At 40.7% G+C, this 26,214-nt stretch overlaps 1 protein-coding gene across 5 annotated transcripts in view; it reads left to right on the top strand.

Annotated features, from left to right (window-relative positions):
* SDK1 (sidekick cell adhesion molecule 1) overlaps positions 1–26,214 on the top strand; it is a 432,949-nt gene that overhangs the window by 359,001 nt on the left and 47,734 nt on the right. For all 5 annotated transcript variants that reach the window (XM_026116143.2, XM_064520166.1, XM_026116142.2 and 2 more), the window contains exons 30-36: positions 7,453–7,647; positions 11,847–12,048; positions 14,099–14,202; positions 15,967–16,037; positions 21,343–21,478; positions 23,379–23,438; positions 25,342–25,443. In XM_026116143.2, the coding sequence (XP_025971928.2) occupies positions 7,453–7,647; positions 11,847–12,048; positions 14,099–14,202; positions 15,967–16,037; positions 21,343–21,478; positions 23,379–23,438; positions 25,342–25,443 (870 nt within the window). The remainder of the gene's footprint in view (positions 1–7,452; positions 7,648–11,846; positions 12,049–14,098; positions 14,203–15,966; positions 16,038–21,342; positions 21,479–23,378; positions 23,439–25,341; positions 25,444–26,214) is intronic.

Raw genomic sequence — 26,214 nt, 5'->3', positions numbered from 1 at the left:
ATCTTTTGATACAAATGATGAGAAAGTACAAATGGTACTTTGCTATCCAGATGATGTTCCGATGTCTTATGTTGCTGCACTCTGCCTTATCTGCTGAAGCTTGTAAGCTCTGCAGAGCAGGAACTCTTTTATTTTTACTTTGCACACTGCTTTGTGCAGTATGTCCCATCCTCAGTTGGTTCCTGCTCATTACCACTATGTTGATAAAACCATACAAATACAGGGTTGGAAGGAAAGGCGAGAGGTATCCCTTAAAGCATGCTTGACATGTATCTAAACTGTGAGAGTCCCTTGTTGATCTATTTCACTATTTAAATAAATTTGCAGTTAGCTTTTTTTCCCTAAACATCTAGCCTGATTATCTTGTGGTGCCAGCCGAGCCGGATAGTTCTGGTCCTTCTCTCAAGGGTGATAGTTCCTTCAACCTTTTTTCTTGCACCATGTTTACCAACATTGTTATTGTTCTCTTTGTTTTCTGTATTACTTTCATGTTTCTGGAAGTTTAATGCCTCGCATTGATGACAGCATGTCGGCAGAGCTCCGCCACTGCTGAGATAAGGGAACTGTTGTCTCCTATGTCTTGCATACTATACTCCTGGTATCACATCCCAGGCCACTTGATACTGCCCTGATTTGGCTTTTTTGCGGCACTGGTGTTGTAACTGAGTAGGTTTATGACCCACTATTAACTCCTACCCCTTTTTTGCAGTATGCTTCCAGGTCATTCAGTTCCTGTTTTATATGTACATTTAGCTTTTTCTTTGTAAGTGTGATACTTTGCGTGTTTCTCTATTGAATTTCATCTTACTGATTCCAGACTCTTTTTGCTAGTTACTGGGATCACTTTAAGTTGTAGTCTTGTCCTTCAGAGGGCTTGTAACCCCTCACGACTTGGTGTCATCCTCAAATTTTGGAAGTAGATCAGCAATTCTATCAGCCAAGTCATTAATGAAAATACTGAACAGAACCAGACTCAAGACATATTCCCCTGAGACCTTACTTAGTATACCCTCCCAATTTGTAAGCAAACTATTGATTAAAAGAAAAAAACCCAAACAAACAGTCAAAATGTTGTTATGTGTTGTAATACTTTTGCTAGATTCTGTTTCTGTAGGGCCATGTGGGGCCATATCAAAGCCTTACTTAAAGTTAATGTGGATCATATCTGTTATTTCCACCTGGCCAATTACCCTGTCAAAATGGAAAACAGGTTATTTTAACATTTTTTGGTTGTTCTAGGCAAATACATATTGGCTGTTCCTTGACACCTTATTATCTTCATCGGATGCTTATATATTGACTCATATTGTTCTAGGATCTTTCTGGGTGCTGAAGTTTAGCTTGATTTGCCCATAACTCCTCAGGTCTTTCTTTCACCCTTTTAAAATATAAGATACCATGCTTGCCCTTCCAGAATACTCTGGGACTTCACCTGTCCTCCACAAGTTCTTGAAGATAATCACTAATTATTCAGAGCTTGCTTCAGCTGGTTACATAAGCACTCTGGGGCAAATTTCATCAGGCCTTTCTGACTTGATTACATCTAGCTTAGCAAAATATTCTTTAACCTGTTCTCTATTCTAGCCTGCATCCCTACTTCTATTGTTGTCAGTTTTAATTTGTGTTAAATATCTAGTCAATATCAATCTCTTTTCTTTTTTTTCTTTCCTCTGTGTGTGTGTGTGTGTGTGTGTGTGTGTGTGTGTGTGTGTGTGTGTGTATGTGAAAATGGAGCAACTCAGCTATTAGCCATTCCATTCTATGCCATCTGCCCCGTGCTCATCTTCATTCCAGGTAGTAGACCTGTCCTCCTTCTGTCTTCCTCTTATTTCTATTGTATTTATAAAATCTTTCTTCTGCCTTTGATGCGCTTTGTAAATTTTAACTCCCTTTGCACTTTAGCCCTTCTGATTTTGTCCCTACGTGCTAGTGCTATCTATTTATACTCTCCCTTAGCAATGTGTCCTATCTCAGCTTTTTGTGCAATCTGGTTTTGATTTTGAGGTCATTAGTGAGCTCTCAATGCAAACATGTTGGGCTCTTAACATCTTTTGTTTGCATAGAGATAGTTGAACCTTTTTTGTCTCTTTTTAAACTGTCTGCTAACCTGAATTCCTTTTTCCCTTAGAATTCCTTCCCAGGGTACTTTACCTACCAATTCCCTAAGTCTACCTTTTTGAAGTCCATTGTCTTTATGGAACAGTTCTCACTCCTCTGTTTCTTTGACAGTAGAAAAATTGAGGTTCGTGGAGGAAGTTGTTAGGTGTCAATGTCAGAGAGAAACAAGTAAGAATTACTCCTGCTGGGTACTTCTGTAATCTTTTCTAAGAAGAGTGGAGTACTTCAAAAAATAGATGATAAACAGTGTAGCATTTTAAGTAAAGATTACAATTTTCTTTTTTTCCTGCACACCTCTACATCTTATTATTGTAATGAACTTTCAAAACAAAACTGTAAACATCACAGGCAAGTGCACTGAAGTAGAATTACTGGAAAAAATAAGTTAGCATAATTTTGCATTGCGTCCTGTTATTCACTGGTGGGAAAGAAAAAATACCTGCTTTGCAAGAGCAACTTATATTCAGAGCCTTTGAAGCAATGTTCCTGCTCTGCTAGCTTTGTCCTCTGAGTATACAAGCACCTTTGCAGCTACCATTTTTGTAATCTATATCAAAACATGTTCTAGCATTTCAGAGCGAGATGAGCAGGATGAAATACTGGCAGGCACCAAGAGGGAAAACTACGTGTTTGTTTAAGTATTTTACTGTGGAGGCCTGCTAGGTATTTCCCCTTTTGGGAATGTTACAGTAACCATCTGAGCCTTAACTCTATCTTCTTTGCAGCAGTCCATCCACCTAGCACCCAACATAGCTCCTTTAAATACTACTGAAGAAAAATGATGTGTTACTGTGCGTGTGTGCACTTCGTATCTGTGAGCTTTCCCTGAAAATGAGAGCTCTTTTGGCATCTATCCAGGCCCTGGTTAGTATTCCTCATAGTATTCTTGTATTTAACATTTACCTGAAGCTTATTGCAAAAGAGTGTAAGAACTCCACTGAGAATTAGAACCAAAATTGGATGTAATCCCTGTTTGCAAATTCATATTTTGATCCCAGACTGCATTTGCACACCGGCTGGCCCTTAAACAGATAAGCAGTAGAATCAACAAACTGGATTGCTGCTCCAGTAGGCAGACCGTAACCTCCCAATATCATTTGACTTTCCCTAAGTTCTGTGACAAATTAATAAGTGTTTGTATCTCTGGTGCATCATGGCCTGCATGAACGGGCGCTGTCCGTTCTGCAGGGCTTTGTATAGTGATGAGCTTGAAAGCTTTTTTATATTCATGATGTGTTGTCATCTTCCTGTCTGTTTGCTTTGGGGAATCTAGTGGTTGTGTTGCAGTGACCTAACATTTAACAGGCAGTTCAAACTGTTGCCTTTTACTGAGTTCAGAAAGCACAGCTCATGAAACTGCTTGCAGTTGTGCAAAAAATGTTTAAAAGATGCTAATGCAAAAATAAGCTGTGTTTCAATGAATAAATAAACTCCAGAGGAGTCGATCTTTCAGCCTTTTTTATGCTAGTTTGGCCCGGTCAATGACAAGACTCCCACAAACAGAAGAGATTTGGGATGTAATGCTATATATTTAAAAAAAAAAAAAAAGTAGAAAAATGAGGAAAACACCATGAATTTTTCTGATCGATCATCAAGAGGATTAATGTTCTGTAATATATTCCTCTCCCCAAAGAGTTTGCTCTGGTCACCTTTTAAAGATTTTACTTTCACTCATAGCCTTTGATTTCTTATCTAAAGCACATCTTGTTGTCGTAATCCAGTAAGGGAGGGAGCTCCCCAGTGCCAGCTGCTCCCGTCGCAGACAGCCTTGTTGGGTTTTCCGCTGTGCAGGCTGCTCACGCTCCATTTTAAAAGTAGATAATTTGTCTGTACTTCTAGTGACATTTCCTGAATCTCCTTGCTCTGTTACTGAGAAACACCCAATTAGCTCCTAGTCTAAATCCATTCTGCGCCTGTTTATATCATTTGCCCTGTGCCAGCATTGTCTTTTGGAGCAGTTCTCTTCCCTCCCTGGTGTATTTTACCTCCCGGATGTGTTTGTAGACGGCAGTCGCGTCCTCTGTGAGTCTTCGCTGGCCAGACTAGCCAGTCAAGCTCCCTGAACCCCTCTCATAAATACCCCTCTTTGTACCAGTTTCACTTCATGTAATTTGTCTCTCATCCCTCCTTAAGTTTTTCTTATACTTCCCCTACCTTAAATTTATTCTATAATCTTTCCCGACAGATTTCTGTGACTTTCTTTGTTACTTTTGAGTGTCCTTTTTCAACCACTGCAGCTTTTATAACTGCAGTCGCATTTATTGCCTCTTATAGCCCTCAAGCATACATTAATTTCTCTTTGAATGCTTTCCATTTACCTCTATTGATTTGGCTTGTTTGATTTCACCCAGCATTTTCTGCCTTCTTCCATCCTTTGTTGCTGATGCATCAACCTAATAATTTTATCTTTTTGATCTTGTCTTAGCCCTAATTATTATCCAAGTTGTGCCTTAAGTACTGAATCTTCTGTGTCACTCGGAAACAAGAAAAGCAGTGCTATTTATGACAGAATGTATGTTGACTGCCCCAAATTGTCTGATAAGAGAGAGTGATCTAGGAGATCAAAATTAAGGTACTGAGTATCTCTCAAGTGACTTGCAGGTAGCAATAAGTGAGCTGGGTTCAGCTGCAGAGGTTTCATAAGTACCTTTGAATCAGACTGAAGGAAATGTAAAGGTGAAGTGTCTGGTTGTGTAAAGTTTTCCCAAGATACTCAAGAAAATAGGTATTTTCCTAGACTGTCAGCCAACACAGCAAATGTGGGAGAGGACAGTGAGGGCTGAAGCTTTTTTTTGCAGAGATTCACTGCAAGCGAGTTTGTGTAGCCTGTCAGAGTGATTTCCTCTTTCTCATGGCTCAATTAGTTTTTACACTAGCCAAAGATTCACTCTTGTGTAAGTTATTGTAATGGCCTAGATACATATGTGTTCCTTTGATTAATCTGTGCATGTTTGTAATTGACTTTCCAGCATGAGTACCACTATTTAGCAGTAAATAGTTATCTTTCTATTCCCTCCTTACATTTTAACTACACTTTCTATTTTAAAAGGTTTAGAAAAGAGAGGAAATTATTCAGCAATGATATGTCCCAGATAACATACTTATCTTTTAATAACTAGATAAATCAAATTTGCTATTCTTTTAATATTCTGCCTTTCCCTCCAGGTCTTATTCTTTACGTCTTATGTCCCCTTATCAAACTTCTTTTGCCATCTTAGTTGCTCTTCCTTCATCTTTCCTACTGCTGTAAAATTTTCCCCAGTGTCTTTCTTTTACTATTTTTCCTTTTTACTGAGATTCTGCGCCTGAGTTCTCACTTTTGCTTTCTGCACATCTGTGTAAATGGAAAAGATTATAATGTATCCCTTTCTTCTCCCCTTTGCTATATGTCTTTCTGTGGACTTTAAAAAAGAGAATTAAAATACTATAGCACTAAAGATACAGAAATACTGTGGTGAAGTATATGGGACCAGTAATGGGAGAGTTGGTGCAGTGGATAAAAGGAGGCAGTTTGCAGGTGGAAAAATGTGATTGTCAAAGTTGAAGACTGTAAGACTTTGCCAGGCTCTAAGCACGCTCGGTAGCTCTGAAAATCAAACCACTTTATATCTGGGAATCTAACATTAACCACCCAGCTGAGATGATATTCAAAGACTACGCCTGGCATACACACTGCCTGGTTGCTTCTGGAGGTGCCCGTGCCATCAAACTTGCTCCACGAAAGGCAGCTGTGGCTATTGCCCACATTTCTTAACAGCTTCTGAAGCAAAAAAGATAAGAAAGTGCTAATGAATCGTTAACGCCACTGCAAGAATCAGCACACAAAACTAACACCGTCTGTATCCCAACTAAATTCTAGTGTTCCTCAGAGAATACCCACAGCACACACGAGTGCTGCATTTACTCTAGGGAGTGAATGAACTGTTTGTGTCTTTTCCGTGCGTGGGTATGTGGCAATTGTTGCATACTCATAGAAGAAATAAAATGCCATTGATTTTGTCTAATAAGCACAGGGAAGACAAAATTCTTAGTTTTCATACACCAGCCTCCATGAATGAAGCACTCTAGGTTCAGCTCCCCTGTTCTTGTTACAGGCAAGAGTTGGCGGAGTTCAAATTCTGGGATATTAATTCCAAGAGGAAGAAATGGTGATGGGTGTCTGCAGATCCCTTTGTAGTTCAGAGGATGAGCAGAGGGCTGGCAGAACAATGGCATGCCTCTATTCAGCTGTTCTGATTTGGATTTGTTGGCTGCCCTCTGCCCTCTGTAACCTCATGAAGCATTTAATCATACTGCTGTATTCAGCTTGGGCAGTGAAGCCCCACACCAGTTCTGGTATTAATTGATTTTGGAAGTTAGCAGCTGGACTGAAGGTTACCAATGAGCTTCAGAAGCGAGAGCCTGATTCAATTGCTTGGTCTACAGAATGGGTTTGAACATTTGGCAGGTCCTCTTTGGGGGGCAGTTGTTGTCAGTGGTGCGTGAGAGCTCTGCAAGCCCTACTTTGCACAGTTGGATCATCAATAATACATGATAAACTGTAAACTCATAATTGTCAGGCAGGTTTGACTGGAGATTATTGTTTACAGTCATCAACAAAATTGATTATTAAGTGCTGCATGGTTCAAGCAGGACCTCAAAGCTTGCAGGCTTCTTCCTTGGGCTGCAGACAAGGGCAGGAATGTTGAATGACAAAGGAAGGATGCTTTTATTGGCAGTTCCTGCATTCACTGTACAGTTACAGACAAGCAGGAAAGCTGAGAAAAAGGAAACTGCAAAAAGCAGAGGCAAGCGTTCACTTGGGTGGTATGAATGCTGCACAGTGTGGGCAATCCAACTGCTCTGCCGCTGAAAACCTTCTAGCTTCATTCAGTGCTGAAAATGTATGAGAGGGGAGAAGAGTGCACAAGGATATGTATGTATGCATGTGTCTGTTGGGTGGAAAGCTGAAATAGATGGGAGTAGTTGCATGGACTCTGTGTGCTTCTCCACCTCTTCTTGAAGTACCAGTACGCTCAGGAAAGGTTAAGCTGTTTTGGTACCTTGTTTGTATAAAGGATGGAGAATGAAATAAGTTTCATGGCAGATGATATTCAGTAGACCCCTAGCATTGTCCCAGTGTGTGTAATTTCCCCCATAAGGGACTGCATCTGACTGGGGAAGGGCTGATATAAAGCAGAGTTGTAAAGCATTAAAGGAAGCAAATTACTTTGTTCTGGTCTCAGGTAAATAAGTAATTATGATAAACTAGTAGCTTTGGTGCTCTTTTCTCCCTGCTAGAAAACTCTAAAACAATCCTAACCCTTTTATTCTCTTTTGGTGCTGTGACTTCAGGATATCAAATTGCATACCGCCTGGCCAGCAGCAGCCCTAACAAGTTCACAACGGTGGAGGTTGGCTCGACAGTCAGGCAGTTTACTGCTACAGATCTCACCCCTGAGTCAGCGTACATCTTTCGGACATCTGCCAAGACGAGACAGGGCTGGGGGGAGCCACTGGAAGCCACGGTGATCACTACAGAAAAACGAGGTAATGCTTACAGCTACAGGTTGAGGTACTCTCTGTTACATGCCTTGGAGCCTGTGCTGCACTTAGCCTGCTTTTAAAATTCTGCTACAGCCTGTGTACCTCCTCCTCTTCACCCCATAAACCTGCCCCTAAACCATAGCAACATCATGATTTTAGAAGCCTGGTGAGCAAGACAGACTTTTATGAGGCAAAGTTCTCCTAAGCTGCCAGGCTGTTGGAGATTGATTTTTTCCGTCAGCCACTATATTAGCCATATGCAACCTCCTTCTGCAGTCAGACCTTTTCTTTCAGCTCTCTCATCTTCTAGAAAGTTTGAAATCTTGAGAAAGTAAGTGATGGATTAATTATATTGATTAGGGAACCCAAAATGAGAGCAGGTGGTATTGCAGGATTTCTCCACACAGATCCTCCATTGCACCCCACTTCTGACCCAATGTGCTAGTAATTACTCTGTCCTTTCACTGCCGTACACTCTAGCAGAGCATTTACATCTGGATTGCCTAGAATTTTTCTGCTTCTTGCATCAGTCACAAAATGGCTATTCACATTTTGAATCCTCAATCAAATTCTGTTCTGTAGGGAAGCTACTTGAAGAAAATAGGAGTTATATGTGTGTAAATGAATCCAGATGCTTAGATACCAAACACATCAAAATATGACAGACATAAGGTATTACAGAATCTGGTCTGCATTGTTATTTCTTGCTGATGCTTTGGCTTAAGAGGTGGCTTGACTCTCCAGGCTTAGATTGAATCTGCAGAGCTGCCGACTAGAAGAATTGTATTTTGCATTTATAAATGAAGATTTTTTTCATTTGGAACTAAAATAGAATATATGGGCAGAGAACAGAAGTGTGAGCTTTCCTCTGGACTTGTACCATATGCCATGTTCCCCTGCAGAGCAGGTATCTCATCTCTTGAGCTGGCAAAGTCAGAACTAGCCGGATGATGTTAATAGCATCAGTCTCTCGTGCACCGTTGGACTTGGTGCCTCCCTGGCCCATTGTGCTGTCTGGGTATTGATCTTTAAGAAAACTTCACCCTCAAAAATTACAACCATGCAACCTCTGTGATTTATAAAAATCACAGTTCAGAGAGAAGTGTACTTCAGCAGATACCTGGAGCAGCCCCCCATAGACATCTTTCAACTATAGTTCTCACTTTTGCTTGAGCTTGTATGCCTGGGTCCTGGCTCTTCCCTCAGTCTTGCACTGTAATACAAATTATATTTACTTTTTAGTTCTTAAAATGTCACTACCCAGCAACCTCTCATTTTAAGCCCTTTCTACATTAATGCAGCACCAAGAATTGCCCATGGTTGTCTATCACGCTGTTTGCCCATAAGGTCTTCGTTATCATGTTCCTCTAACACTGCTCAAAAAAAAGAAGCCATTGACCTGTTATTTAGCCACCAACAGGGAAGATCAGTGGGGTGCATTTCAACTACGTTTGGCATGTCTGGTTGGTGTTAAAATTCCCGCTGACATAGCTCTCCAGGTCAGGTGCGGCCTTCCCAGAGCATAATAGTGCAGTCCTCAGAGAAAGAATCTCTAGAACTGTATTAAGAAACTTAGTGCCTTGACTAAAGATACTGTCCATCAGACAGATTTATCAGCTCAAGGTTTCTTCCACCGTTGTCTGATTGCTGTCAAAGTGGAAGATTACATCATCTCAACATATGAAAGTTTCAAAAAAAAAAAAAAAAAAAAAAAAAAAGCACAGAAAAAAACAGGCCCAACAAAGTGTACGATGGAAGCTTGGAGCGTAGAGGAGCCTCTCCTTTTCAATAAAATGTGCTCAGATTTCCCAGGCCATGCGCAGGCTGTTGCTGGATACACAATAGCTCACTGCGGAACTGCCAGCTCCGCTGCGAGAACAATGATCCCTTGTTGCTATCAATCCTTTAGGGTTATCTTGAATAGGCAAGTCATAATGTAAAATGAACCCTTTTTCTTTTTGATGGATGGCTGTACTGTGTCTGTATGCCTGCTATGAACTGAGTCCCAAGGCTCTGAGAGTTAACTGAAGTGATCCCAGACGTGGGGTGGAAAAAGAAAAATGTAACCTCACATCGCCAAGACTGATATGAGGACATGATAATGAAATTTATCCAGTGCAGCCATTCTGGTAACAAGTAAATGAACAAACAAACTGGGGACTTATTTACACGATGATAAATATTCTAGAGTGAAAAAAATATTTACTTTCCATTAATAAAAATGCATTTAAAATCCTTGCAGTACTTGATAATAAGATAGTCAGGCAGTGAAACTGGTTACTTTTGTCCATTTAATTCCTTGAATAATCCCAAATAAAACTTTGTATTTTATAATGATGCCTGTGGTTTATGGATTCCCAACCTGGATTGCAGCTATGCTCTCTGGAGATCCTTCTGCAGTGCTTTGAATCTACATAATGACATGGTACCCTTTAGAATAGTTAACAGTAGTGATCAGGGCAGAATTGAGTCAGAGGATGTTCTGTACCTAAATGTAGCAAGAAATTGCCACATCTGCCATTAAAAGGGGTCCATGGAGTCATATGGCCTGGCCACACATTCCTGCACAAACAGTTCACCTTGGCATTTGCTTGTGGCTAAACCCCCATAAATAAACTCTTTATACTAATGGTTTTGTACAAACAGTCAGGAAATATATCTCACAGTACGGGAGATTTTAAGATCTCCCATTAGCAGCAGACAGGAACCCAGTCATGGGAGACTGACTGCAAGATCTGACCTGCCCAAAACTGCAAGCTGGATAAAGCTTATCAGCAAGGAGTATTAAATCCCCGCAAGACACTCACTTCCCTGATAGAATAACCCTGAATACCTGTCTCAGCCTGTCAGTGTAAGGCATTGACCTTTTGCATTGTACTCTGGATCGCATGCTGTTGGCACTGAGGGCTTCCTACAGCTAATAGCTTACAAATCTTTTGGCACCAATGTCAGCAAGAGTGTGCTGCAGAGAAATACCAAAACATACAGGGAATGTTTTTAGGGGGTGGCAGGGAAATGAAGTCCTCGCCATACAGAGCTGTGAAGAATTCATGCAGTCAGATGTATGTTTATGGAAACAAGTGCTGATGAAGTTGAATTGAATTGCTTCTCAAAGGCAAGTCACTGCAGTGTCTCCAATCAATTCCTGCTTTATTACATGCCACACATTTTAATCAGAATCAATAATCTTCATGATAAACAATTAAACAATTATTCCTCACTCTATAGAGTTTCTCTATTGAAATCGATGGACTGCGGAGACGCAGTGACGGGAAAAGGAGATCTATATTGAAACAGTTAGGGACTGGCATACTCACACCTGCATTTCCATTCCCCACCTCAATTAAAGGTATATTGTTAATTACTCTGGGGAGGTCTCTCTCAACGCTGGGACTGGCTGGTTTAACTTTGCAGTGCAAGGTCAGCCAATGTGAAGGAAGGAAGAAGGAATGTCTGAAAGTGCAGACACTCAAACCCCAAGCCTGTGTTATCTCCAGCCTGGGGTCTGGAAAGAGCAGCAGCTGCAGTGGGCTGCTGGTGGTTCCTGGTTGCTTGCCAGAGAGCTGGTGCAGGAATTCAGGATCTGCTGCAACTCCTGCGCTTGGACTCTGCTACACACGGATCTCTTCCAACTTGAATCTTCCTCTCCTTCGTGACTGGGGAGCAGCTGGTGGAAGAGGGAGCTACATAGCACAGAATGAACTTGGCTAGCTAGAGAATGCAGGCCCCTGGCATCAAGCAGTGAGCACAGGGTAAGAGCGTGGACTAGTTTACAGACAAATTCTGTCAAAAGAGCAATTGCAACTGGAAGGACGCCTGAGTTTCGTTCAAGGCTTCCTTCCTCTGTTTGGCTGCTGGTCTTACAGCTCTAATGATTCTTCCTTGACCTGCCACCTTCTAGGAAAGGGTATACTGAGAATGTAGGTATCCTTGACTTAGTTGCAATGTCTGTTCTGTGGGCTGTTAGAGAACATGGCTATTCAATGATGACCTTTACCACAGGGAGAGTAAAAAAAAAAATTTTTACTGCTCTTCTTTACAGTAGGAGGCTAAGGAAAGGTATGGCTTGCATCCTTCATGTGGCAAATCCACAAGTTCAATCTCCTATGACATTACCACCATGGAGTTCCAGTTAGACTCTTACTTTTTATGTTAGCTTGAACTTCCTCTCAGGGCAGTGCCAAATTATGGTTTAATTGCAGAACGACCAGCACCTCCCAGGCAGCTGATGACTCCCCAGTCTGATGTGTCATCACGGAGTCTGCAGCTGAAGTGGGTCCCTGGAAGTGATGGATCTTCACCAATACGATACTTTACTGTACAATTGCGAGAACTTCCAGATGGAGACTGGCAAACCTACTCCTCGTCCATCAGCCATGAGGCTACATCCTGCATTATTGAAAGGTACCATATGATATCAGTCTAGCATAGAAATTCCAGTGCAGTCCACTTCAAATAGTTAGGAATCCAAAGCAAGCATTACTCAGCTTCACAGTCTCTTTGGAGGATACAGGTAAATGAGGGTCACTTGTCCCATTTTGGAGACTGTGTTAGGAAGAGAAGTTCAGAGTTTTCCTGAAGGTCATGCAACATATCTAATTAAAGTTGGACTGGAATGGATATTTTTTCAAGCCCTGCGTAGAAGCTCAGCACACTAGATAATGCTACACAGATTAAACCCATATCTAGCTATGCAATACTCTGGAAAATACAACTAGTTAAAAATCATTTCAGTAGTGACTGATGTTACAATCCACTCTCATTGCTGCATTGCAATTATCTCTATATGAACTCTTCCAGATGAAATGAGAACCATTTTTATCTGTTTTTTCTATACTGAAGTTTATAGATAGCATCAGAATGTTTAAACTTTGTTATTCAGCCTTCATTATACCCTCAGCCAGGCTGTTGTAATTAAAGTTCTTGTAACATCTGCGGAAGCAATTGAATGTCTGTGAGCAGGTACTTGTTTTGCTGTCCATTTCCCCTATTGACTGACTAGTACAAGTCTGATTGCTTCTAAAAGGCCACAGGCTTTTGGAGAGTACAGTGTTCAAAGCATTCAGATGCAGATTTTTAAGGCATGTTATAAAAGCATCCATGGCTATGGTATATGGCTGCTCACTGGTCGTGTGACAGAAGCTATAGATACATTGCTATCCTTTTGTCCAACTGCACAGAAAAAGAAAACTTGACAATTATAGGACGAATATAGACCTGATTCATTGACATTGGTGGAGCTATACCTGTCCTGAATTACACCCGGTATCTCTACAGTCAGAACCTCTAAAATGAGGGAGGCCAGCTGTGTCCTTTAGACACAACGTTGTCATTACTGAAAACAGAGGAGCTGTATTTCGAGAAAGATAATTCAAGTTGCTGTAGGAAAGTGACAGTGCCCTAATAGGACAGAGCTACTGAAAACATTTCTTTTCCCCCTTGCTAAAAGCATTTTCCTGTGAAAGTCCAGAAGAGCAGCATGTGCGTGATGCTAGAGTGCTGCCTATCAGAATGCATTATCCCTTGATGTTTAATCATTCCTTACAAGTAGCTTTACTTGGGCCCGTAGTCAGTGCTACATCTGCCAGCTGGTGGCTAGACATTACCAATTAATTAGCTAAATCCCCTATAACTTACAGCTCTGAATTTCTAGCCTCTGCATGCGGGTCAAAAGGCAGCCTCCCCCACACCTTCTCCCTTCTAAACCAAGCCAGAAAAATCTTTGCTAAGGTTATGTCAGCTGGAAATAGCTCTTTGCATATCTTAAAGCACCGCATACATAAAAGAGCTTCAGGGAACCTGTTGTTGCTGTCTCTGTTAAATAATCCAGGTAATAGCATTAATTTGAAATTCAATAGGAATAAAATGCACTGATCGTACAGTATGGTCTAGTGGATTAGTCAGAAGGCTGGCGCCTGATTTCCAGTGCCAGCTGTGCACTGACTCACTGGCCGACTCTGGACACATCACCTGCCTTTTCTTTGGTGGTTTTCCCCATCTGTAAAATGAGGATGAGCTGACCCACAGATGTGTTTTGAGGATGTCTTAGATAAAGCTTACACAGAACTTTGAAAGCTACGTTTTGCATACCCATGCAAAACTCAAATAGCAGCACTTCTTGCCCTTTCCAACAAGCCCCAATCACAGGTTTCTTCATGAACTACAACTTAATGTCTGTTTTCTAAAGTCTGATTCAGTTATGAATCCATGCTTGTTTCCAAGAACTCAGGCCAAAGGGAATCTGAGAAGATGCTGGTGACAGTGGGAGTGTGAAGATTCTCGTGTCATGAGGAAGGTGGGAGAGGCTGGAAAGAAAAGGCTATATGGGGAAAAGACAAACTACTCTAACGGCTTCAGTTGCCAATGGCCAGGTTCTTTGTAGAGGCTTGTTCTGAGCCCAGTTGTGGCGATGTGCAGAGAATTCATCCCTCAGCTGTGTTTTTACATTTCACAGCTTGAACCCATTCACCTCTTACAAACTACGAGTGAAGGCAACCAATGATATTGGAGACAGCGACTTCAGTGCGGAGACCGAAGCGGTCACAACTCTGCAGGATGGTAAGTGTGAAGGAGAGGCGTAATGGGGGCATTGCCATGTGATGGGTGCTCTGTCATGCTCCAGGGTTTGCTGGACCTGCAGCAGGATGTTCTCCACTGACTCCATTCTAGTCTGTGACTTTGGGTGGAGTGAAGAATCAACATCAAACACAGTTTTGTTCACAGGAGATTGATACAGGTAGTAACGAGATTTGGCTGAATTAATAACAGGCAGTCTTAAGTGTCCTGCTGTGCCCTCTGATAATAAATCATACTTTCAGGAGTCTCCAAGTGGAATTAAACTCCATTTGATTGGCTTCCAAACTCTGCACTAACCATTATCTTTGCAGAAATTGAATAATTTACAAGAGTTCATTAAAAATAAATGTAGAGCCCTGCATACATTTGAAGAAGTTTCTTCAATTGTTTTCACTCACAATCCACATCAGTCTGCAATATGGCAAAATTGTTGAGGTATAAGTAAGGAGGAGTATGAAGCTCCTGCAAACGTGAGCATTTAATCCTGCAGATCAAGACTGATAAACTGTGAATGACATTGACAATGCTTTTATTTTTAACCTTAGAGATCAGCTTCTGATTCCTTGATTGTATAAAGCCAATGCCTCGATGCAGAAATAGCTCCAGTGTCTTGGATGAGACTACCAACGGAGAGAGGAACTCTCCAAAGTGTGATAAAAGCCTCAGTATTTACCCTTTGACTGGGAAACTGGGTAACACTAGGATACATATGTATATACAGTGCTAGGAGTTAAACAGCATTTGATGCTGCACAGGGAATGACTTGTCAAATACACCATTAAGATATGAAAATAGCAAAGAATTTTGCCAAGGAATGTTTAAAGAATATGATATTGAAATTAGAAAACCAGAGGATGGAGCTTAGAGGTATACTAATTTAAACTAGAACCCATGTAATACTCAAACAAATAGTGTGCCTAACAGCCTTTTAAAGACATCCTGACTTTCTGAACCTTTCTGAACAATAGCTGCTGTATTGGTGCAGGCTGTAACTGGTACTAATGAGGCAGTACTGACTCGCTGCCTCAAAATTTGAAGTTTTGTTTTCAGTTCTCTTTGAATGTAACTACAGTGAACCCCGCGTTGTGCTTGGCCTCCTTGCAATGCAATGGGGAAACACTGTGAAAGCTTCTCACCTCCTTAACAAACTGTGAACATTTATTCTGCTGAGCAAACCTGGTGCTGCCACTAGAGCATTACGCTGTGGAGGGCTGTTGGCTCCTGATAAGCCTTCCCTTCTGTGCACTGGAGCTGAGATAGCGCGTGTGTTATAGGCCATGGCGGAGGAATGGGTTAACCCATGGTAAATCAAGCTGTTCTGATTTAAATCATCTGTGAATACATGACACAGACTCCTAAAAACAATGTGGCCTTGCCCCAACTGTGGCAAAAATATCTTAAAAAGTTTGGGAGCAGTTTGTTCCCGCTTTCAGGTGGACACTCAGCCAGTTTAACTGCCTTTCCAATGTGTATCCCATTGTTTGTGAGCGGCTGGCACAAGGCAGCTTGCTCCAGATTTAGGCCCTGAGCTTCTCTCTTATCCCTTCTCATGTTGCCAGGTAGAGCAAGGGATGTATGAGAGGTAGCTGGCTTCTGCCTGTACTGCACCACTGCACTGCTTTTCAGACTCACCATGTTGTAGCTGGGGTAGCAAGTTCAGCAGTGAAGGAAGAGAATCTGATGAATAAGCTGCCCATTTCCCACCCTTTATTATGATTGGTTTGGTTACCTTTCTTTCTTGTTTAGTTCCAGGTGAACCACCCAGTTCTGTGTTAGTAACTCCCCACACTACTTCATCCGTCCTTGTGCAGTGGCAGGTAGGTAAAACACAAATTTATGTTGTTTCTCAAACAAACGTTGTTAGTTTTGACTTGTTGGCCCTACTGGTGCATTGTAATGGATATTTTCCTGAGCTTGTCGTAAGGTCAAAGGACTGCAGCTAATTCTTCATTTTCCTGATCTAGGCATCCATCTTAGTGATAGATGGAAATTTCTGGCTGTTGCCCTTACTTTGTGCTCTGTGAAAGAAGCCTTGGGAGGTAAAGGAGTTTCTATAGAGATACCCAAGACTTTCCTTTCACAGATTCTCCAGTCCGTTTATTGATATCAAAAGACCCGCATATTTACATACAAAGCGTTCAACAGATTGGGGTGTCGGGGAAGATCAGGTAATCAAAAGCTCCGTCCTTCACATCGTATGCTGTCTTCTTCAGCTGCTGAAATAATAAGTAGTATATGCTGGGTCTGAGATCGTGTACATGCCTTTGAGGAACTCCACATAGGCTTTTGGCTCTTTGAGGGCTAAAATTCAGATTTCTTCAGAGTAAAGGGAAACAAGTTTCAGCTCTACACCATATCTCTGAGTTGAATGTGAAAGTATTCATGCCAAGTCTGCATTTTATAAGCATTTTCTGTGCTTTCCTTTATCTTTCAATCCAATACTGGCCTCCTGGGATATGCTAGAACATTTTGTGACCCAGTGTCTGAGACTTCTTTTTGTGGAGTAAGCATTAATAGAGGGAACCCAGTGGGGTACTACAAGTTGTCTGTAACCTAGCTTGGAAAGCCTCTGCCCACCCTGCTCCCGAGACAATGTTCTACACACATAATAAGGATGGCTGTGGACAGATTGCATTATAGTGAAAAATATACATAGGCATTTACAGTACAGATGGGGCTCCTTGTATTTTGGAAAAAATATATGTATGAGGTTCTGTTTATTGCTGTGCAGCAGCATTTCAGAAATATGCCTGGCTCTACTACTGGGTTGCTGGCCCAAGTTCATGCAGCATAATACTAAGTAACATCATTGCTTACAGCATGTTGAACAAATAGAAGACATGTTGAACAGTTTTACCAAAGGAATTATGGCGAGATGTAAATCAATCGCCCCACCTCGAAATAAAGCCCCCAGTGAAGAAAATGGTATGCAAAGAGAGGACAAAGAGGATGTGAAGCATGATGTACTGTAGAAATAAGCATTCCTCCAATTGACTGATTATTGATGTGTAGTTAATGTGAAATAGGTGGTTGTTTAGGTAATTGGATGCTTTTTATTTCATGAAATTGAAATGGGGTTGTTGTGCCAGAGCCACCTCAAGGGAGTTGTGGGTGATTACATGTCATTACTACACGTATATTAATGGGTCCTGGTAATTCAGCCGTACCATATTTTTCAAATAAACAAAAATCTTCAAGTCCCACAATACCCTACAATTAACAGGAAGTTTCACAGCACTGTTTAAGGAATAATGTAAACTGAAAACAGCAGTCAGGCTAAATGGGAGAGTAGATTTCCAAGCAAAGCTAAATTTTTAACTTTGAGCTGTGTTAATAATTCACAAAACAAACTCTAGATGCACTATCTGTGTTTTCAGCTGCTTGGTCCAATCAGTCCATTATTTTTAAATTTAAAGTGGGAAGAAAATAAGTAATTTCCGTTGTGGTCTGTTATATCAATAATGCAAGGTTATTTCAAATGTTTTGGATGATGCTGTAGTTAACATCAGGAGTATGTACTGTTGTGCTTCCACCTCAGAGACAGCAATTATTCAGGCTTAGATTTTTTCTTCTTTTTTTAAACAACACAAAAATGTTTCTCTTACTTCTGTACAACATTACAGGCTGCCACTCATAATCATTTTACCTATTTCAGCAGATCCCTCAAGCCTTTCTCTATATAAATACAAAATCCTAAATAATCCATTACATCAAAAGCAGAGTTTTGTCCATGAAAGACAGATAGGAAGGGGAAGACCTGACCTTTCAGCAAAGTACACTTTTCAGGAAAGAATCATCATTTCCATTGCAAGGAGCAAGACAGATTTCAAGCCATTTATTTTCTGAGTTTCCTTGCCCTAAATTTAAAGAAGGGAAAAAATGGAGAATCAAATGAAGGCTTAAAAAACCCCATGCTCGGTGTCATAAAATCAGTGTGGTACCGCAAAAAGGGATTAAGCTGTACCTGTTAGTTAGCTATATGGCAGAGTATGCAGTAGTGGTCTCTTTCTTAGATTCGGTAGTGTTTTCCTTTTAAGATTCTGTAGGATATTCCACCTCCAAGTTTTTGTCTAGAAAAATCATCTTTTGTTTTTAAGTGCTGTGTTACACCTTCACTGATTAAAAAGTGAAATAGGAGAAGACACTGAATGTCTTCACAGGAGCACCTTCCTTCTAGGTAATAATTAACTTATGTCCAACCTGAAATACAAATCCAATTAATGTTCACAGTATTTTCTCATTGTGAAGTTTATTTCTGTGCCAGACAGGCTTTGCTTTTTTACAGCCTCTCTCCTCCTTTGCAGGGATGTACTCGAGATATATCGTGGTAGGACAGTGCCTCCTTTTACCCTATCTAGGGAGAAAACAGTCCTTATGCTTCGCGTTAGGATTCCTCCCTACCAGGGCAGAGAGAGGCAATGATATTGCCATGCTGCAGAGCCCTTCTCTGCTAGGAGACAGAGCTAAAGCAACTTCAGAATCATATAGAAAACAAAAGAGGAAAGCCAGAGGATTGGAAAAGAAAAAAAAGATGATGATTGATATACTTGTAATTGCCAGTAAATAATATCTCATCTTCCCTATCCTGCAGAGGAGAACAGTCCTTTGAGCTGCTACATGAGCGATCGTATCATCAGCCAGACGTGGAGAAGGCTGTCAGTTTTTTTGGTCTATTTGTTCAGTCCCTCGCACAGGGGGTTCCAATCTGTGACTAGGAAAGGCTGTTGTACAAGAGGTTGATGCATTTTCCTTGTAAAACGAAGTCTGAGAGGGGATATGATTGTTCTTTTTAAAATACATCATGGGAGTAAACACCCTATAGGGAGAAGGAATTTAAACTAAAAGACAGTGTTAGCACAGAAACAAATGGTTATAAACTAGCTATGAATTATTTAGATTAGGAATTAAATGAAGGTTTCTAACCACCCAAGTGGTGAAGTTTGGAACAGCTTTCCAATAGGAGTACTGGGAAGCAGAAAAATTAACTTGTTTTCTGATGGAGCTTGCTCTGTCTGTGAAAAGGATTTTAAGAAGTTGTTTCCTGCAGTCAGGAGGGGCTGGTCTTGGGGGTTCTCAAGGTCCCTCACAACCTTGTGTTCCTAGGTCATTCTCCAATGCAAATGCTAAATAACACTGAAAGTCAGCCAGAGCTTCTGCGAAGGATGGAGCAAAATAATGAATATGGTACATAATGATGAATGAGGCTCTCCAACCATGCAGAGCAAGTACAGCAAGATCTTGGGACTCTTTGGATGGCTTTCAGCAGACTCTAGACAGGACAACTGAAAAAGAAGCAGGCTTTTTGCAGGAGCAGTTTCTGCTCCTTTTCCTGGTAGCTGTGTAGTTTTCTGATACTCTGTTTCCTTTCTCTAGCATAGGATTTTCTTTTCTGGTTTCCATAAACTACCTTAATTCTTTCAGTTCTTGCCCAAAGAGATATCCTTTACACTGAGAAAGAACAGTCCTCCCTTTCCTCTTGCTATGATAGTAAAGTAATGGAAGATTCTTGTCATTTCTTGTAGCAGAGTGTTTCATTATTATCAGATATCTGCCTCCTTTCCTGTTTTAATATTCTTTCTTACTTTCTTCATTAAAATTATATATGGTATTACCTTATCCTGTAACCACACCAGTGGTTAATTTTTTAATGATGGACAAAGGTTTTTTTCTCAGTAAAGTTCTCAAGACACCTAGGGATCTTTCTGGATTAAAGGCAAGATCATCATTAAAACCCTTCTCATTTATCCTTTCAGCCCCTTAAATTTCAGTACAAGGATCTTTAGAAGATAAATGGCTCAGGGCATCTTTTCTTCTCTGCAGTTTTTAGCCTGCATTAGACTCATGAAAGGCATTTTTTCCCCAAACATCAAGAATCCCTTTGCCTGGTTTATTTCAGAAAGCCATTCAGACAAAAATCTCCTCTCAGTAGAATGAATGGGCAGCTCTGATTATACATCCGTATCTGAAGGAAGATGTGAGGGACTGCTGAAGGTACAAATTCCTTGCTGAGGTACAATGTCTGAGCACCTTGCAGCATGTTCCAGGAAAAAAAAACGCAAGTATTTGAGCCAGCCCAATGGCTATACCTACCATGCTGCTCCAAACTGTTGTGGAGGAGACTGGGGTTTGCCTATGAGACTGATCCTCCCCAACAGATTGCAGCTCATCATGTTTTGACTGCTCTCTAAAAGCGTCTCTGGTAGATATAAGACCCGCAGCGGTAGGATTCAGAAGAGACTCCATCCAACCTTTCTGCAAGAGGCTTAACAAGTGGGAAGAAGGAGAAAAATGCTTTGAGTCCTGTGCGTGATGTGGCAGACACCTTCAGAGCAATATTCAGTCAGAATGAGTATTGTAAGTGGATCTAGTCCTCTGATGGCACAGAGATGTGAGAAATGAGAAGAGCCATCACGCCTTTCTGGCTCGTGTGGAAAGATTCTTTTGTTTGCTGTAGAAAGATTTATGTGACCTGTGGAAAGGAGGAGGAGTGTTTTACTCAGTCAAATAAAAACTAATGGCAGTATCTGATCGACAAGTTTTGCTATTGCCACAACACCTATTTTCATCTTCCTGATCAAAGCCAGAATATACCAATTCTCCGTTTCTTCTGTCTTTCAGTAAAATAATGCCAAATGAAGAATGCTGTATGAAGAAGAATCCCCAAGGAAAATAGCCACTAAAGAATTAGTGTTTTCTCTTAATGTCTGTGACAAAATAATTTATTTGTTGTCTTCTTGGAAGAAGCGAAATACTGGCTTACTAATTCACTGCTAGTCGCCAGCAACATGCATTTTCTGCATTCGTTATCACACACAAGGTTCTGTGGACCAGGAAGTAAAGGAGCTTATGTCTTCGTGAAGTGTGTCAGCTGTAGACGTCTAAGTAAACAGTGTTTTGTAACTGCCACAGCTAAGTGAAATCATCAGTTGCCTGTAATTCATGTTTTTCAAATTACACAGACTTTTTGACCCTGTATATTAATAACGGCTTTATTTACTAGAGAGCTTCCTCCTTTTGCGTGGGGCCTATGTCAAGAGTCCATGTAACCTACTGTCTGCTCTGTTGGATGTTTGTTGCAATGCACATCTTAACAAGCGCATTCTTAATGTGAACTTTTTTCAGCCACCAAAGGTCGAGAGTCTAAATGGCTTGCTGTTGGGATACCGGATCTACTATCGGGAACTGGATTATGACACTGGATCTGGAACAGAATCCAAAACCATCAAGAACCCTTCAGCTTTACGAGCAGAGCTCACACGTAAGCATGTGTTTGGGACTCTGTAGTGTCACAGAATGGTAATCCATCATTGTACCGGACAATAAGACCCTGTGGAAAGGACACAGAATGGTATCCAAGAGTGCTGGGATAATTCAGCTTTTACACAATCAGCATGAAGATGCTGAAAAAAGCTAATACCTTTGATCAGCATCAGTTGTAATGATGCCTTCTAATCTATGCCAGCATGCTTAAAGTGACACTGTGTCCTCCATGTGGTCCTCTGAGTTCCTGCTTTCTGCTACTTCTGTCTCGCGGTTGCCCTGATTTGTTCTGCCTTCAGGCAAAAAAGGGAGGGACTGCATTTTCATCAGCTGGCATGCATTTTCTTTCCCAGTACTTTTTAATAGTTTTTATAACTGATGTTTTGTTTTTCTTTTTGCAGTATAAGAAGTCAGCTGAGGAGAAATTTTAAATAGAATGTTTTATAATGTTTGTTATTATTTTGGAAGAAAATAGCAAAAATGAGCAGGAAGCTTAAGCTGCATATTTGCCATGTTAGTCGCTTGGGTTTTGGTTCACATGGAAAGAAGGTGGAGAGGGAGAAAACTAACAGAAAAATGAAAAGCTTTTTTAGACAAAGACTGAAAGAAAATCCGAGGGAAGAACAGGCAGAATAGGATGATAGGAGACAAAGATGCGGGCACTCAGTAGGAGCCTGACAGATAGAGCCCAGCAATGAGATGTGCTCATAGAGGGACCAGCTTTTGTCCTCATTGACGTCAGTGGACTATTCAGAATAATATTCACTCCGAGAGTGGCAGAATGTGGCTGAGGAAGACTATGTGAATATATCACATCATCTTCTGTTTTTGCCAGAACCCATAAAAGTGGTCTCTACAGGAAAAAAAAAAAAAAAAAAAAAAAAGTGATAAAAAAAAGTGGTTTTTTTGTGTGTGTGTGTGTGGAAAAAGTGGATATTCTAAATATAATGTAAGCATCTAACTCTGACCTCATTTACATTGTCAGGCCTGAATGGGAGTTCTGGGAGCATATGGACTTCCAGCCAGGCCAAAGTAGAGATGTAAAGATCCTATAGCTATAGGTGTGCAAAAAGGTTTTTTCCAGGCAAAAGCTGAAAGAGTGGCTGAGTATATTATCATAAAGTAGTGACTTTGGATGCTCTCTAGTCTAACAAGACGAGGACGCTGGAAAACCTACCGATCCCCTCTCTTCCTTTTTCTTTGCTGGCCCTGCAGCTACTTTCCTGATAGTGATATAGTAGAAAATATCTTGCTGTACTTCTCCAGGGAGCCAGAGAGAGAGAAAGAGCTGGAGACAGAAGTATTTTAAGAAAAATTTCCCTCTTCTCTCCTGGTAATGTGACGATTCTCACCTCAGTACACCTCTGTTCCACAATGACCTGCTGTTTTGCACAGCTTAGCATATTATTACAATTCATTCACAGCAGGAATACTGAATGCCAGAAGTGAAACTGTGGGAAATTTAACATACGTTTAAAGAAGCAGATCCCATCCTATTTTAAGTGTTTGTTCTTTCTGGCCTGCGTTGCAGGTCTTTACCCTTCACGTTTGAAATTCTGCATGTTGAAAAGAATGCAGTACAGTGTTGAGAGTTTCCCCCTAGAAATTGCCTTTTTACTTATTTGTTCTATTTAATCTAGGAATCAGAACATTTCCCTGTGTTGTGTATTTGTGAGATTTTCTGTTTGAGGAGGAAATGAAACAACCCTGTGTGAGTGAGATGCTTTTGATGTGTTACAAGCGAGTGATGTGATTTTATTGCCCTTCAAGGTATAGTCCTAGAGCTCAAACTATGTATGTGTGTGCTGCATCATTTGCCTCTGTCTCTGCTGTACATCATTTGCAATAACTATTTCCTTGCACTGTAACAAGCTTTCTGCTTTGCTTACTCTGAATAGCCCAAAGCAGCTTCAAGACAGTGAACAGCAGCTCTGCATTAACGACGTATGAATTAACACGTAAGTGCACACTGCCTTTAGATGAGACTCTTTGTAATGGTTTGAAATACACTATAGGCAAACTCATATGGTTCTCCTCAGTGGATCTAGCAGAAATCAACTCAGATTAATGATTCTGCTTCCTTGAGTTCCTTTTTTTTCTTTAAACCTTTGCTTTTCCTACGTCAGAAGACATTGATGATGCAAGTAGGTAGCTGTTGTAAAAATGTGGCTGCTGGGAAGGTGAAACATTATGGCCTCTAACATCCCAGTATTACTGATGCTAAATGACTTTTGATTTCCTTCCTTCATATTTCACAGTCCATCTGAGTTTAGTTGTGTCACATCATTAGTCCTATGATTCAAACATTAGGATGCTCAGGCATTCCATGAGTGTGAGGCCAGTTTAGAGAGGGCCCAATGAATTTATATGCATCTCCAGAGGTGTTTTCAATTGGAAATGAATAAAATAGCATTCGACAGAGTTAAAAGGCAAGTTGCTTTGTGGTAATGATGGTTCACTAGATAGGTTTTGCCCGAGGCTTTTGAGTCACAGATTGTGATGGGCTAAAAAACCGAAGCCCTATCCCAACTGAAATTGCATGCATGAACTCTCAGATGTTCCGTTTTCTTCCACATCGAGTTGGCACTAAAATCTCCCTTGTGGCTTTTGACGGCAGCAATTAAAGTTTCTCAGTACAAGTTGTCCAGTGCCGTAATCCCAATCAAGAAGTCTGTATCTTACATTACATAATTGTTTTATTTATGGGCTGGCAGAGTTAGTGATGTATCAGATATCATCTACCGTGTACCTAAGACCAAGGAATGATGCTGGACTCTGTCAGATATATGAGCAGAACAATTGTAAACACTTCCACGAAGTTGAAGCTAGAAGGACTAGTATGGTTAGGTTTGTTAAACCTTACCAAACCAATGACATGCTGTCAGTCACAGAATCAAGGGTACAATGTGATTCATAGATAGCAGAGAAAATTATTAGCAAAGGGAGAAATTTGGACCCCTGTCCATGCATGCCTCAATAAATTCAATGCTGATTTAAATACAGCAGTTTATATTATTGATCTCTCTCGTACTATAATTTCACTGTTAAATATTTTAGATGATAAATGTTTCTGTTAGAATTGATTCTTTCATCGCGCAAATGCAAATCCTGAAGCTGCTCAGCCATGGCCTCCTCTAATGACGTTGACATGATTCTATTCCTCCCCTCTTTGCATCTATTAATTACCCGAATACCATAGGGTTTTCTTGCTTTTTTTCACGCTGCTCTCACTTTCCCATCTCATCTCTCAGTGCAGTTTTCTATATGTCAGCAAAGAAATTGGTTGCCTGGTGGCCAAATGGAGTCCAAATTTCAAATTCTGCTTTCTCTTTGTGAGTGATTTTCAAACTATGATCACTTTGAGGGAGCAAGATATGCATGCAATACTTCAAATGGGACTGCAGACTCGCTGCTGCGCATCTTCTGCACCCTGCTTCAGGAGTGACACTCTCAAGGACTGCAGTTGCTAGATGACTCTCAGGATAAAAGTCTTTAAGGTTAGGGAAAGGCCTGAAGCTATATTGCTTCCTACCAGTAGAGATCAAAGTGAATCCACATGTTGAACATTCAGAGCAAAGTCCTTCCTTTTTCTGCCATCAAGAATGACACAGAAATGTTCCTCTTGCTAGTTACCCATCAAGAATTGTCCCTTTTACAGGCGCAACACAGTGAGGAACCAATAGAAAATCTGGGCATTTCATTGCAAAGATTTTTTGTAATTTAGGGAAGGATGGAAGTACTTAGCCATTGCACTGGTGCACTGTTCTAATGCTGCATTTGAGGAGAGAGAAGTCTGGTGATAAAGAGGGGATGGAGTCTAAAAAATGTCTGCTTTTTAATTTTAATTATTTACATTTTCAGAGTTGAAGAAATACAAGAGATATGAAGTTTTAATGACAGCGTATAATGTAATTGGTGAGAGCCCTACCAGCACACCAGTGGAAGTGTTTGTGGGTGAAGCAGGTAGGTAGAAGGAAAATGAACTGATTTTTCTAAAAGTACCACCATGTTTTAATATTCTTCAGATACTGGGAAAGGGCTGATGTGAAAAATCTCCCAAGAATCATGATCCCTGACAGTTTTTTGCAGTGTCCTCTCCTGGAAGAGGTTAGTTCTCACTGAGAGTCTCTTACCATTTGAAAGCCAGTACATCTACAAGCTTGAGAATATGTGAAGAAAGTGCATTTAAAGGAAAGAAGAGAAAATATTTTTGCAGTTTCAGAAAGATGACTGCTCATACCAAATTAGCTTGAGGGAAAAATTGACTCAAGTTAAAGAAGTAAAAAGTGGAGCATAGGAAAGCCACAAGGGAAAAGAAACGAAACTAAAAAACAAGGGAGACTTGGAAAGCTGGTTCTTTTATTTTATAGTTTTCTGAGTAGAGACAGTGTCTGTGCATCACATCTTGCTATATTTTTATGCTGTTGAATTCAAGACGACATTGTGTTCAGTTTAATGTTAGTTTTGGAGCCACAAATCATTTGGCAGTACCCTCAAGAAAATGCAGACTCTTCTACCCCTGCATCCAGCCTCTCCTCAGAAGAAGTTGAGCTGCTGGGACACTATTCTTGCCATTATTTATTGTAGATCTAGTGCATGAATCCAGGTTGTATTTATGAAGTGTAACTTGCTGATCAATTTAAAATCCCTGCATTGGAAGGCTGGAGGCAGAAATCAGGAGAAGACAGGTAACTAGGTGCTGCTTTGAATGCTTTGTGGTTCTGCACAGCCCAC

Source organism: Dromaius novaehollandiae, chromosome 14, assembly GCF_036370855.1.
Source record: "Dromaius novaehollandiae isolate bDroNov1 chromosome 14, bDroNov1.hap1, whole genome shotgun sequence".
In the NCBI taxonomy this organism is placed as follows: domain Eukaryota; kingdom Metazoa; phylum Chordata; class Aves; order Casuariiformes; family Dromaiidae; genus Dromaius; species Dromaius novaehollandiae.
The sequence above is the reverse complement of the archived record's forward strand: the minus strand, read 5'-3'. Positions and strand labels throughout refer to the sequence as shown.